This window comes from Nyctibius grandis, chromosome 35 (genome assembly GCF_013368605.1).
Source record: "Nyctibius grandis isolate bNycGra1 chromosome 35, bNycGra1.pri, whole genome shotgun sequence".
Taxonomy (NCBI): domain Eukaryota; kingdom Metazoa; phylum Chordata; class Aves; order Nyctibiiformes; family Nyctibiidae; genus Nyctibius; species Nyctibius grandis.
The window spans coordinates 436,147-450,419 of NC_090692.1; the positions used below are offsets into that span (position 1 = coordinate 436,147).

Consider the following 14,273-nt stretch of genomic DNA (forward strand, 5'->3'; position numbering starts at 1 on the left):
AGGGGGTCCCTGTCCCCCCTGTCGGGGTCTCCTGTGTCCCCCCCCGACCCCAGAGGGTCCCTGTGACCCCCCAATGTGACCCCAGGGGGTCTCTTCCCCCCCCCCCGTGTCCCCCTCTGACCCCAGAGTGTCCCTGACCCCCCCAATGTCACCCCAGGGGGTCCCTGTCCCCCCCCGTGTCACCCCACGGGATCCCCCGTGTCCCCCCCAGACCCCAGAGGGTCCTTGTGACCCCCCAATGTGACCCCAGGGGCTCCCTGTCCCCCCCCCCGTGTCCCCCCACGACCCCTGGGGGGGTCCCTGTGACCCCCCAATGTCACCCCAAAGGGTCCCTGTCCCCCCCCGTGTCACCCCACGGCCCCCCTTGTCCCCCCATGACCCCTGGGGGGGTCCCTGTCCACCTCAGTGTGACCCCAGGGGGTCCCTGTCCCCCCTGTCGGGGTCTCCTGTGTCACCCCCCGACCCCAGAGGGTCCCTGTGACCCCCCAATGTGACCCCAGGGGGTCTCTTCCCCCCCCCCCGTGTCCCCCTCTGACCCCAGAGTGTCCCTGACCCCCCCAATGTCACCCCAGGGGGTCCCTGTCCCCCCCTGTGTCACAGCACGGGGTCCCCATGTGCCCCCCTGACCCCAGGGTGTCCCTGACCCCCCCAGTGTCACCCCTGGGGGGTCCCTGTCCCCCCCCCGTGTCCCCCCACGACCCCTGAGGGGTCCCTGTCCCCCCCCAATGCCACCCCAGGGGGTCCCTGTCCCCCCCCGTGTCACCCCACGGGATCCCCCGTGTCCCCCCCCCGACCCCAGTAGGTCCCTGTGACCCCCCAGTGTGACCCCAGGGGGTCCCTGTCCCCCTTGTCCCCCCCCGTGTCCCCCCCCCCGACCCCAGGGGGTCCCTGTCGCCCCCCCCCCCCGCGGTGCCACACGTGCCCGTCGCCATGGCGACCCCTCCCTCCCTCCCGCCCCCGCCCCATTCTGACGTCACTTCCGCCCGGCCCCCGACGCCATTTCCGGTCGCCTTCGCCCGTAACAAAGATGGCGGCGGCGGCACCGGCCGGTGGTACCGGTAGGGCGCGGGGCCCGGCCCCGCCCCCGCCGGGGCCCCCGCCCCGCCCGCGCGCCGCCGCCATGAGCGCGGGGCCGCGGCGGAGGGGGGCGGGGGGGAGGCGGCGGCGGCGGCGGCCCCCGGCCCGGGGGGTCCCCCCGGGGCTGCCCCCGGCGCTGAGGAGGGGCCGCGGGTGCGGGGCCGGTTCCTCTCGGCCTGGAACAGCGTCCGCTACGGTGCGGGGGGGGGGACACGGGGACACCGGGACACCGGGAGCGGGGCGGGGGGGTCCCGGGGCACCGGGGTGGCGTGGGGGGGTCAGCGGGGGGGGGGGGAATGGGGTACCGGGGGGGCCTGGGGGTGCTGGTGGGGGGGGGGGGGGACACTGGGTGCTGGGGGTCCCAGGGGTGCCGGGGGTCCCAGACAGGGGGCTGGGGGTGTCAGGGGTCCTGGGGGTGCCGGGGATGGGGTGCTGGGGGTCCCAGGGGTCCCAGGGGTGCCGGGGGCAGGGGGACGGCGTCCTAGGGGTCACGGGAGTGGGGTGCTGGGGGTCCCAGGGTGCTGGGGGTGCCAGGGATGGGGTGCTGGGGTCTTGGGGGTCCCAGGGGTCCTGGTGGTCTCAGGGATCCTGGGGGTCCCAGGGGTCCTGGGGGTCCTGGGGGTGCCAGGGATGGGGTGCTGGGGGTCCCGGGGGTCCCAGGGGTGCTGGGGGAATGGGGTCCCAGGGGTCCTGGGGGTCCCAGGAGTGGGGTGCTGGGGGTCCCAGGGGTCCTGGGGGTCCCAGGAGTGGGGTCCTGGGGGTCTTGGGGTCCAGGGTGCTGGGGGCAGGGGGACGGGGTGCTGGTGGTCACGGGAGTGGGGTGCTGGGGGTCCCAGGGGTGCCAGAGATAGGGTGCTGGGGGTCCTGGGGATGCTGGGGGTCCCGGGGGTGCCAGGGATGGGGTCCTGGGGGTCCTAGGGGTCCTGGGAGCGGGGTGCTGGGGGTGCTGGGGGTCCCAGGGGTGCTGGGGGTGGGGTGCTGGGGGTGCCGAGGGTCTGGGGTCCCCCCTGACCCCCCCCATCCCCCCCCCCAGGCTGGTCGGTGCGGCCCAGGCCCCACTTCAGCAAACTCTCCCCCCTGCACCTGCTGGGCCGCGTGTACCGCCTGGGCGGCGACGGTGGGTGCCGGGACCCCCGGGGGGAGACCGGGACCCCGGGGTGGGGGGTTGGGACCCCTGGGGGGGGGGTTTGGGGGTGCTGGGGGGGTCCTACCCCGTCTTTCCCCCCCCCCAGAGGAGCTGGAGCGTTTCCACCGGGATTTCTCCTCCCGCCTCTGGCTCACGTACCGGCGCGGTTTCCCGGTGCTCACCGGGACCCCCCGGGGTGGGGGGCTCAGGGGGGTGCTGGGGTGGGTTTAGTGGGTGCTGTGGGGGGTTTGAGGGTGCTGGGGGGGGTGCTGGGGGGGTCCTACCCCCCTCCTTTCCCCCCCCCCCCAGAGGAGCTGGAGCGTTTCCACCGGGATTTCTCCTCCCGCCTCTGGCTCACGTACCGCCGCGGTTTCCCGGCGCTCGCCGGGACCCCCTGGACCACCGACTGCGGCTGGGGCTGCACCCTGCGCACCGCCCAGATGCTGCTGGCCCAGGGCCTCCTCCTGCACCTCCTGGGCCGGGGTAAGCCCGGGGGGGGGGTCCCTGTGCCCCCCACCCCCCCTGTGTCCCCCCACCCCCCCCTGTGCCCCCCATCACCACCCCATCACCACCCCATCGGCTCTAGACTGGACGTGGCCGGAGGCGTTGGTGGAAGCGGAGCCGGCGGTAGCCACATCCCGGCGACCACGGGACCCCCCGGGATGGCCACGGGCCCCCCCAGGGAGGCCACGGGTCCCCCCAGGACCCCCCTCGCCCTGGGCCCCCCCCGCGGAGCAGCGGCACCGCGCCATCGTGGCCTGGTTCGCCGACCACCCCCGGGCGCCTTTCGGCATCCACCGGCTGGTGGAACTGGGCCGGAGCGCGGGCAAACGGGCCGGGGACTGGTACGGGCCCTCCATGGTGGCCCACATGCTGCGGTGAGTGGGGGTCTGGAGAGGGGGGGGGGCGTTCATTTGGGACCCCCCCCCACCCAGGACTCACCCTGTCCCCCCCCCGTGGCAGGAGAGCGGTGGAGACCTGCCCTGACACCGGCAGCCTCGCGGTTTATGTGTCTCAGGACTGTACTGGTACGTACTGGTGTGGTACTGGGAGGTGGGGGGGGCTTCTCCCTGCTGGATTTGGCGAGGGGGGGGGGCTTCTCCCCCCCAAATTTGGCATGGGGGGGTCTGGGTGCCAGGCTGAGCAGCCCCCCCTGCCATTTTGGTGGCAGTTTATAAAGGGAATGGCACCAGGGTGACATGGGGTGATGCCGTACTGGTGCCGTACTGGTGTGGCACTGGTGGGGGGGGCTTCTTCCCCCCTGGATTTAGGGGTGGGGGGGCTTCTCCCCCCCCCGGATTTGGCATGGGGGGGTCTGGGTGCCAGGCTGAGCAGCCCCCCCCCCCCCATTTTGGTGCCAGTTTATAAAGGGGAAGGCACTGGGGTGATGCCAAACACACCAGTACGCACCAGTGTGGCACTGGGAGGGGGGGGGGGGGCTTCTACCCCCCGGATTTGGCATGGGGGGGGTCTGGGTGCCAGGCTGAGCCGCCCCCCCCCCCCCCCATTTTGGTGCCAGTTTACAAGGGGGACGTCGCCAGCCTGCTGCGGGGTGACCCGGGCCAGCGCCGCGCCGTCCTCGTCCTGGTGCCGCTGCGGCTGGGGGGGGACACCCTGAACCCCGCCTACGTGGAGTGCCTCAAGGTGGGGACCCCCCCGCCACCCCCCCGCGGTGCCACCCACCGGGGACCCCCCCCCGGTGCCACCAACCCCCCCCCATTTGTGCCCCCCCCCCCTCCAGGAGCTGCTGAAGCTCCGCTCCTGCGTGGGCATCATCGGCGGCAGACCCCGGCACTCGCTCTACTTCCTCGGCTTCCAAGGTACCACCAGTGCCACCAGTGCCACCAGTGCCACCAGTTGGGGACACACCACACCGGGGGGGGGGGGGCACCGACTTATTTTTACCCCCCCCCCAGATGATTTCTTGCTCTACCTGGACCCCCACTACTGCCAGCCCGCCGTGGACACCTCCCGCGAGGATTTCCCCTTGCAGGTGGGTGCTGGAGACCCCAAAAATGGGTGGGGGGGGGTCCCAGTGGGGTGTAAACCCCCTCCCAAAGTATTTTCCCCCCCCCCAAATAATTCCCCCCCCCCACGATATTTTCCCACCCCCTTAAATAATCCCCCCCCCAAATAACTTCCCACCCCCCTGGGAAGGTTTCCCCTTGCAGGTGGGTGCTGGGGACCCCCATAAATGGGTGGGGGGGGGTCCCAGTGGGGTGTAACCCCCCCCTCCAATATTCCCCCCCCCAAATAATTTCCTACCCCCCAATATTTTCCCACCCCCCCCAAGATATTTTTTCCACCCCCCCGGGAGGGTTTCCCCTTGCAGGTGGGTGCTGGGGACCCCCCATAGATGGCCTTGGGGGGTCCCAGTGGGGTTTAACCCCCCCCCCAAATATTTTCTCCACCCCCCCCCCATATTTTTCCCCCCCCCCCCCAAGTCCTTCCACTGGCGGGCTCCCCCCGCAAAATGCCCTTCGGGAGGATGGATCCCAGCTGCACCATCGGGTTCTACGCCGCCGGCGGCGGGACCCTGGACGAGCTCTGCGCCGACCTCGCCCGCGTGAGTCCCTGGGGGGGGGCTTTTTAGGGTGCCCCCCCCCCTTTTTCTACCCCCCCCCACCCTTTTTTACCCCCCACCCTTCTCTAACCCCCCCCTCCTCCCCCCAGGTGGCTGGCCCCCCCCCTCGGCGCCGCAGCGATACCCCGTCTTCACGCTGGCCGAGGGGCAAGCGCCGGACCCGGAGCCCCCCCCCCACGGCCCCCCCCCGCCGCCTGCCGCCCCCCCCCCGCGCCGGCAAACGCCCCAAGAAACCCAATGCCGACGAGTTCGTCTTCCTCTGACCCCCCCGGGACCCCCCCACCAGGGACCCCCCACCCTTATACACTGGATGAGTCCCCCCCCCCACCCCGGGGTGCTGCTGCGGTTTGGGGGGGCCGCAGCCATCCCCCCCCCCCCAGGGTTTGGGGTCTTGGTTTGCTGTTGGGGGGGGCCCAAGCTGAGCCCCCCCCCCCCCCCACCCTAGGACCCCCCCCGGGGTGACAAGGGCCATGTTCCCCCCCCGGGGGTGACAGCAGCCATGCCCCCCCCCCCCCATCCCGGTGTTGTCACACTGCTCATGGGGGGGGATATTATTTATTGCCCCACTCAGGACCCCCCCCCATGTCCATGTCCCCCCCCCCTCAAATTAAAGCTGACCTTGACCCTGGGTTACAGCGTCTCTCCGTGCCCCCCCCCCCGTTCTGTCCCCCCCCCCCCCATTTGGCTTCTTACGCCGCTGCCGCAGCAGCTGCCGGTACCGGAGGCGCCGGGGGTTGAGGCCGAAGGCTTCCAGCCTCTTCCTCGTGAACTCCCGGCCCCCCACGCGCACGGCGGGGCCCAGGGGGGGGGTCGAGCGCCGCCGGGACCCCCCAGGCTGGGGGGGGGCTGCGGGGGGGGGGGGGGCTGCGGCGCGGGGGGGGGACCCCGGCTCCTCCGGCCGCTTCCGCTTGTCCCGGCGTTTCTTCCCCAGTTTGGGCTTCACTGGGGGCACTGGTGGGGGGTCCTCGGGCCTGGGGGGGTGGGATGGGGGTGAGGGGGGGTCTGTGCCCCCCTGGGACCCCCCCGGGCCCCCCCCCCCACGTACGCAGCCACAAGGGATTTGAGGATCTGCTGCTTCTTCCCGGGGGTCTGCGCCCGCCGCCGGTAGTTGGCCTCATCCTGCCGCTCCTCCTGCTCCGACCTGGGGGGGGCAGGGGGGTGTGAGCCCCCCAAAACGGGGAGGGGGGGACACACCAGGACCCCCCCCCCCTTTTACCCCACCCCCACCCTTTTTACCCCCCCACACCCCTTTTTACCCCCCCCTTTACCGGTACATGGAGGTCTTGCGCAGGGAGCACCAGCGGTTCAGCTCCTTGTCGTCGGCTGCCAGGATCTGGGGGGGAGGGGGGACATGGGGGGGGGAGTTGGGGGGGTCTGGGTGCCTCGGTGGGGGTCTGGGCGCCCTGGGGGGGGTCTGGGTGCTTCAGGGAGGGGTCTGGGTGCTCGTGGTGGGTATCTGGGTTGCTCCAGGGAGGGGTCTGGGTGCTCGTGAGGGGGGTCTGGGTGCTCTAGGAGAGTTCTGGGTGCCTTGGGGGGGGGGGTCTGGGCGCCCAGGGCGGGGTCTGGGTGCCCTGGGGGGGCTCTGGGTGCTCCTGGGGGGGCTCTGGGTTCTCCAGGGGGGGTCTGTGTGCTCCAGGGGGGGGGGTCTGGGCGCCCTGGCGGGGAATTTGGGTGCTCCAGGGTGGGTCTGGGTGCTCTAGGGGGGGGTCTGGTGCTCTAGGGGGGGGTCTGGGTGCTCATGGGGAGTGTGGGTGCTCTGGGGAGGGGTCTGGGTGCTCTGGGGGGGGTCTGGGTGCCCCAGGGGGGTCTGGGTGCCTCGGTGGGGGTCTGGGCACCTCATGGGGGGGTCTGGGTGCTCCAGGGAGGGGTTCTGGGTGCCCAGGGAGGGGTCTGGGTTGCCTCTGGGGTGGGGTCTGGGTGCTCCAGGGAGGGGTCTGGGTGCCTTGGGGGGGGTGTGGGTGCTCGTGGGGATGTCTGGGTGCCCCATGGTGGGGGTGTGGGTGCTGGGGGGCGTCTGGGTGCCTTGGGGGGGACTCTGGGTGCTCGTGGGGGGGTCTGGGTGCTCCAGGGGGGGTCTGAGTGCCCCTAGGGGGGTCTGGGTACTCCGGGGGGTCTCCTGGGCGCCCTGGGGGGGGTCTGGGTTCTCCAGGAGGGGTCTGGGTGCTCCAGGGAGGGGTCTGGGTGCTCGTGGGGGAGTCTGGGTGCCCGGGGGGGAGGTCTGGGTGCTCGTGGTGAGGTCTGGGTGCCCCGGTGGAAGGGTCTGGGTGTTCCAGGGAGGGGTCCTGGGTGCTCCTGGGAGTCTGGGTGCTCGTGGTGAGGTTTGGGTGCTCCGGGTGGGGGTCTGGGTGCTCATGGGGGAGTGTGGGTGCTCTGGGGAGGGGTCTGGGTGCTCTGGGGGGGGTGCTGGGTGCTCTGGGGGGGTCTGGGTGCTCCGGGGAGGGGTCTGGGTGCTCCAGGGAGGGGTCTGGTGCCCAGGGAGGGGTCTGGGTGCTCCGGGGGGTGTCTGGGTGCTCCAGCGGGGTCTGGGTGCTCCGAGGGGGGTCTGGGTGCTCCAGGGAGGGGTCTGGGTGCTCGTGGGTGGGTCTGGGTGCCCGGGGGGGGTCTGGGTGCACTGGGGGGGGTGTGGGTGCTCATGGGGATGTCTGGGTACTCCGTGGTGGGGGTCTGGGTGCTGGGGGGGGTCTGGGCGCCCTGGCGGGGGGTCTGGTGCTCCAGGGCTGGTTTGGGTGTTCGTGGGGGGGGTCTGGGTGCTCTAGGGGGGGGTCTGGGTGCACTGGGGGGGGTCTGGGTGCACTGGGAGGGGTCTGGGCACTCCGGGGGGGGGGGGGGGGGGTGTCTGTGTGCTCTGGGGTGGAGTCTGGGCACCCCGGGGGAGTCTGGGTGCCCTGGGGAGAGGTCTGGGCGCCCTGGCGGGGGGTCTGGGTGCTCCAGGGCGGGTCTGGGTGCTCCAGGGCGGGTTTGGGTGCTTGTGGGGGGGGTCTGGGTGCTGGGGGGGGTCCGGGCAGCCTCTACCTCGTCCGTGGTGAGGCCGAAGTCGCAGGGGACGACGCTGCGGTACTTGAAGCGACAGGGCAGGTCGCCCACCAGGTCCTCGTAGTCCAGGCGGTAAAACTCCTCCAGGTATTGCTCGAAGGTGCCGGCGGCTGCGGGGGGGGGGGGGCCCGGGGGTGGGGTCAGGGATTTGTGGGGGGGGGTCTCAGCGATTTTGGGGGGGGTCCCTGGTCACTCACCGGGGTCAAAGGGCGGCTTGTCCCGCTCCGCCGCCTCCTTGAACCGCGTCTTGCGCCGCTTCTTCCCCAGCGCCGGGGGGCTGCCGGGTTGGGGGGGGGGACGGGGGCTGCTGGGTCGTAGTCAGCGTCCATCTGGGGGGGGGGGCAGTTAGGGGGGGCTGCCTGTGCCCCCCCCCACCCCTGTGTGCCCCCACCCCACCCCTGTGATGAGTTTCACCCAGTCTCAGCCTGGGGGGGGGGGGGGTAAGTACCACAAAATCGGGGTCCTCGCAGTGGGGCTCGCGCTCGTCCCGCCCCGTCCAGGCGTCCCAGTTCCAGTCGTCTGTGGGGAGGGGGGGGGACAAAGTGACATCATGGGGGGGGGGCAATGACATCAGGGGACACAAAGGGGGTGGCAGGACCCCCCCCAGCCACCCCCCACTCACCCTCCAGCCCTTCCTCCTCCTCGAACTGCGGCTTCTCCTCCTCGGCGCAGCCGTAATAATCGTCACCGAAATATTCCTATATGGTGGGGGGGGGGGGGTGTCAGTGGGGACAATTTGGGGACACCGGGGGGGTGGCAGGGGACACCCACCGCCATCAGCCGGTCGTGCTGGGCCGGGTCGAAGTCACCCTCGAGCAGTTGGGGGGTGAAGCCCACGGTGACGTTGCCGGTGGCCTCGCGCAGCCGCCGCAGTCCGCGCCGCCACCTCCGCGCCGCTTCAGGTTCTTCAGCTGCTTCAGCTCCTCCCGCCGCCGTGTTTTCTCCTGGGGGGGGGGGACACAGGGGGGGGGGGTCTTGGGGGGGGACACAGACCTACAGCCCCCCCCCCCCAAGCTCTTCATCCCCTCCTCACCTTCCTCTTCCTCTCCCGAACCTGCTCCCGCTTCTCCTTGCGCCGCTCGTCCCGGCGCCGCACCGACGTGGGGATGTGCCGGGGGTAGGTCTGCACCTGGGGGGGGGGTAGGGTCAGGGCCCCCCCCCCGAGCCCAAACTGTGACCCCTGACCCCAAATTTGTACCCCCTGACCCCAAACTGTGACCCCTGACCTCAAAGTGTGACCCCTCGACCCCAAATTGTGCCCCCGACCCCAAATTTGTACCCCCAGCCCCAAATTTTGACCCCTCAGCCCCCAAATTCCCCCCCAATTTTGCCCTCTTGACCCCAAATTGTGACCCCTGACCCCAAATTTGTACCCCCTGACCCCAAATTGTGACCCCCTGACCCCAGACTGTGACCCCCCTGACCCCAAATTGTGCCCCCGACCCCAAATTTGTACCCCCAGACCCAAATTTTGACCCCTCAGCCCCAAATTCCCCCCCAATTTGCCCTCTTGACCCCAAATTGTGACCCCTGACCCCAAATTGTGACCCACTGACCCCAAATTGTGACCCCCTGACCCCCAAACTGTGACCCCCAACCCCAAATTGTGACCCCCTGAGCCCCAATTGTGACCCCTGAGCCCAAATTGTGACCCCTGACCCCAAATTGTGACCCCCGACCCCAAATTGTGACCCCCCCGACCCCATATTGTGGCCCCTGACCCCAAATTGTGACCCCTGAGCCCCAATTGTGACCCCTGACCCCAAATTTGTACCCCCTGACCCCAAATTGTGACCCCTGACCCCATATTGTGACCCCTGACCCCAAATTTATACCCCCTGACCCAAATTTTAATCCCTCAGCCCCAAATTCCCCCCAAATTTTGCCCTCTTGACCACAAATTGTGACCCCCGACCCCAAATTTGTACCCCCTGACCCCAAATTGTAACCCCCCGACCCCAAATTGTGACCCCTGACCCCAAATTGTGACCCCCCGACCCCAAATTGTGACCCCCTGAGCCCCAATTGTGACCCCTGAGCCCAGACTGTGACCCCCTGACCCCAAATTTTGACCCCTGACCTCAAATTGTGACCCCCCTGACCCCATATTGTGGCCCCTGACCCCAAATTGTGACCCCCCAGCCCCAAATTTTGTCCCCCAGCCCCAAATTTTGACCCCCCCACCCCTAAATTGTGACCCCCCAGCCCCAAATTTTGCCCTCACCCCCCCAAATTTTGCCCCCAGCCCCAAATTTTGCCCCTTGACCCCAAATTTTTCCCCTTGACCCCAAATTGTGACCCCCCAGCCCCAAATTCCCCCCAAATTGTGACCCCCTGACCCTAAATTGTGACCCCCAACCCCAAATTTTGACCCCCCAGCCCCAAATTCCCCCCAAATTGTGACCCCCATCCCCAAATTATGACCCCCTGACCCCAATTTTTGCCCCCAGCCCCAAACTTTGCCCCCACCCCCCAAATTTTGCCCCCCCAGCCCCAACTTCTGACCCTCCAGCCCCAAATTCCCCCCAATTTTTCCCCCTTAACCCCAATTTTTTGTCCCCCCTCTAATTTTACCCCCCCACCCCCCAATTTGCCCCCCCATCATTTTGCCCCCCCACCCCCCAATTTGCCCCCACCCCCAAATTTTGCCCCCCCCAGCCCCAACTTCTGACCCTCCAGCCCCAAATTCCCCCCCCAGTTTTTCCCCCTTAACCCCAATTTTTTGCCCCCCTCTAATTTTACCCCCCCACCCCCCAATTTGCCCCCCCCCCCCCAATTTTGCCCCCCCCCCCATCATTTTGCCCCCCACCTGCTCGGCGCCGGGCTCCTCGAAGCGGAAGTTGTACCGTCGCTCGAAATCCTCCTGCTTGGCCAGGAAGAGCTCGCCCTCGTCCGAGGAGTCGGCCACCGGGGGGGGGGACACCCTGGGGGGGGACATGGGGGGGTTGGGGAGGGGTTGGGGGGGTCTGGGGGCGCTGGGGGGGCCCCACGCACCCTTCGGCCTCTTCCTCCTCCTCCTCCTCCTCGCGGTAGCCCCGGTTGAGGATGTAGTCGCGGAGGAAGCGCTCGCCGGGGTCCAGCGCTGGGTCGGTCCAGTACTGCTGGAGGGGCACCTGGGGGGGGCACGGGGGGGCTTGGGGACATGGGGACATCGGGGGGGCTTGGGGACATGGGGGGCTTGGGGACATGGGGATGGGGACACAAGGGGTTGAGGGACCCAGGGATGAGGAGCTTGGGGACACGGGGGGGGGGGTGTGGGGACATGGGGGGGGACGTGGGGGGGGGTGTGCAGGGACATGGAGGGGCTTGGGGACATGGGGGGGCTTGGGGACACACGGGGGGGCTTGGGGACACGGGGGGGTGCAGGGACACGGGGGGGTGCAGGGACACGGGGGGGGCTTGGGGACACAGGGATGGGGACACAAGGGGCTGAGGGACCCAGGGATGAGGAGCTTGGGGACATGGGGGGGGGTGTGGGGACAGGGGGGGGACGTGGGGACGTGGGGGGGGTGTGCAGGGACATGGAGGGGCTTGGGGACATTGGGGGGCTTGGGGACACGGGGGGACGTGGGGACACGGGGGGGCTTGGGGATATGGGGATGGGGACACAAGGGGCTGAGGGACACACGGATGAGGAGCTTGGGGACATGGGGGGGCTTGGGGACATGGGGGGGGACATGGGGACGGGGGGCTTGGGGACATGGGGGGGACGTGGGGACACGGGGATGGGAGGGCTTGGGAACGAGGGGGGGGACGGGGAGGGGACATGGGGACGGGGGGACACGGGGGGGGACACAGGGAGAGGGGGGGGACATGGGGGGCTCAGAGACACACAGATGAGGGGCGTGGGGACAAGGGGGATGTGGGGACAGGGGGGGACACCCAGACGGGGGGGGCCCGGCCTCAGCCCCCCCCCTCACCAGGTCCTGCAGCGGCTCCGGGGGGGCCCCCCCCTGCCCCTTCAGCCAGCGGATGTAATCCTCCTCCTCCTCCTCCTGAGGGGGGGGGGACACACAGTGTCAGCCCCCTGACCCCCCCCGTGTCCCCCCCAACCCCCTGTGACCCCCCCATGTCCCCCCCCCGTGTCCCCCCCCCCCCCACCTCACCTTCTCCTCCGCTGTCTGGCTGCGCCGCCGCAGCAGGGCAGAGCCCCCCCCCCTCCTCCTCCTCCTCCTCCTCGCTGTCGGCCACGAAGGCTCGGAAGCTGCGGGGGGGGGGGGGGGTCACACTGTGTCCCCCCAGTGCTGGGGACCCCCCCGAAGCATCACAGCCCCCCCCCCCAAATGGTGCCCCCCCCCCACCTCTCCTTCAGCTCCTGCTGCTCCTCGGCGTAGCTCCTGGAGGCGGCTCGCTGGGGGGAGAGGGGGGTCAGTGAGGGGGGGGCACGGGGGTATGGGGGGGGCATGGGGGGGCACGGGGGTATTAGGGGGGCAGGGGGATATTGGGGGGTCAGAGTGATGGGGGGGGGCACGGGGGTTTTGGGGGGGGCACAGGGGGCACAGGGATTGGGGGGGCACAGGGATGGGGGGGCAGCAATGGGGGGCACAGGGATATGGGGGGGCACAGGGGGTATGGGGGGGCAGTGATGGGGGGGCACAGGGATGGGGGGGCAGCAATGGGGGGCACAGGGATATGGGGGGCACAGGGGGTATTGGGGGGGCACAGGGGGTATTGGGGGGGTCAGAGTGATGTGGGGGGGTCACAGGGATATGGGGGGGGGGTCCCACACAGCCCCCCCCCCCCCCCCAACCCCACCTTCCTCCGCTCAGCCGCCGCCTCCTCGTCCTCCTCATTCTCCTCGTCCACGTATTTGCTGGGGGGAAGGCGGGAGGGTCAGAGCCCCCCTCTCAAAAAAAGCCCCCCCCCCAAGCCCCCCCCCCCCCAATAAAAGCCCCCCCCCCAATAAAAGCCCCCCCTCCTCACCCCTCCTTCTCCAGCACCACCTTCCTCTCGTAATCCTTCAGGTACATCGGCTTCGCCCGCCGCCCTTCGGCCTCCTCCTCCTCCTCCTCATCGCTCCCCGACGAGGACTCTGGGGAGGGGACGGGGTTGGGGACCCCCCCCCGGATTTGGGGACCCCCCCCAGGGGTTTGGGGACCCCCCCAGGGGTTTGGGGACCCCCCCCCGGTACCTTGGTGGCTGTAGAAGGTGGCGTCGGGGCGGTAGATTCGGGGGTCGCGGGTCTTGAGCAGCGAGAGGGTGCGGTAAAAATCCCGCTCGTGGCGGGGGTCGGGGGCCTGGGGGGGGACAGGGGGGACACGGGGGTCACAGGGGGGGACACAGGGGTCAGGGGGGTCACGGGGGGGGACACGGGGGTCACAGGGGTCAGAGGGGGGGGACATGGGGGTCAGGGGGGGTCACAGAGGGGGACAAGGGGGTCAGAGGGGTCAGAGTGGGGGACACGGGGGTCAGGGGGGTCACGGGGGGGACACGGGGGTCACAGGGGGGGACAGGGGGGTCAGGGGGGGGACACAGGGGTCTGGGGGGGGGACACGGGGGGTCACAGGGGTCACGGGGGGGACACAGGGGTCACAGGGGTCAAAGGGGGGGACACGGGGGTCAGAGGGGGGACACAGGGGGGGTCACAGGGGTCAGAGGAGGGGGACATGGGGGTCCAGGGTGGGACACAGGGGTTAGAGGGGGGTCACAGGGGGGGACACGGGGGTCAGAAGGGTCACAGGGGTCACAGGGGGGGACACAGGGGTCTGGGGGGGACACGGGGCTCAGAGGGGGGGACACGGGGGGGGACACGGGGGTCACAGGGGTCCAGGGGGGGTCACAGGGGTCAGAAGGGGGGTCACAGGGGGGGGACACGGGGGTCCGGGGCGGACACAGGTGCCACAAGGGGGTCACAGGGGTCAGAGGGGGACCCGGGGGTCACAGAGGGGTCACAGAGGGGTCACAAGGGGGTCACAGCGGACCCGGTAGTCCCGGGGGGGTCACCCGACCCCCCGCCACTCACCACCTCATCCTCGCTGGACTCGGACTCGGAGCTGGAGCCGTCGCCGGTGTCCCCGTACCGGTCCTGCACTGCGGGGACCCCTCAGGCACCGGCACCGGCACCGATCCCCCCCCTCCCGGTACCCCCCGGTACCCCGCGATCCCCCCGGGCCAGGCCCCGCCCCTCACAGGCCCCGCCCCTCACAGGCCCCGCCCCCTCCCGGCCCCGCCCCGCTCACGCCGCTGCAGCTCCTCGCGCCGCCGGTACCGGCCGTAGCGCTCCGCGAAGGCCGCGTTCACGCGCAGCTCCGGCGCCGCCATTTCCGCCCACGTGACCGCCACTTCCGCCGCCGCCTCCACCATCACGTGACGAGGGACCAGCCACGCCCCCCTCCTCCCCTACAGCCCCGCCCACGCTCTTAAAAGGGAAACGCTCCCTGAGCTGCAGGTGGGGCCTACCTCATCGTGCTGCCCCTCCCGGTCGTGCTGCCCCTCCCGGGACCCCCGGAGCGC

At 70.5% G+C, this 14,273-nt stretch overlaps 2 protein-coding genes across 2 annotated transcripts; one reads left to right on the plus strand and one right to left on the minus strand.

The window, feature by feature from the left end:
• The first annotated feature begins 930 nt into the window (after positions 1 to 930).
• ATG4D (autophagy related 4D cysteine peptidase) lies at positions 931 to 5,411 on the plus strand. Its single transcript, XM_068421703.1, is given in 12 exon segments — positions 931 to 1,005; positions 1,063 to 1,273; positions 2,111 to 2,194; positions 2,513 to 2,686; positions 2,790 to 3,081; positions 3,167 to 3,231; positions 3,723 to 3,847; positions 3,945 to 4,023; positions 4,120 to 4,196; positions 4,648 to 4,656; positions 4,659 to 4,769; positions 4,877 to 5,411. Coding segments are annotated over 12 exon segments (1,476 nt in total). The 3' UTR covers positions 5,051 to 5,411.
• On the minus strand, positions 5,395 to 14,086 carry KRI1 (KRI1 homolog). Its single transcript, XM_068421704.1, is given in 22 exon segments — positions 5,395 to 5,758; positions 5,833 to 5,928; positions 6,056 to 6,120; positions 7,800 to 7,930; positions 8,018 to 8,093; positions 8,096 to 8,149; positions 8,269 to 8,339; positions 8,443 to 8,518; positions 8,592 to 8,711; positions 8,714 to 8,764; positions 8,854 to 8,949; positions 10,630 to 10,744; positions 10,815 to 10,933; positions 11,741 to 11,815; positions 11,927 to 11,977; positions 11,979 to 12,024; positions 12,122 to 12,171; positions 12,576 to 12,633; positions 12,744 to 12,852; positions 12,952 to 13,057; positions 13,783 to 13,850; positions 14,000 to 14,086. Coding segments are annotated over 22 exon segments (2,079 nt in total). The 5' UTR covers positions 14,082 to 14,086.
• Positions 14,087 to 14,273: the final 187 nt, after the last annotated feature.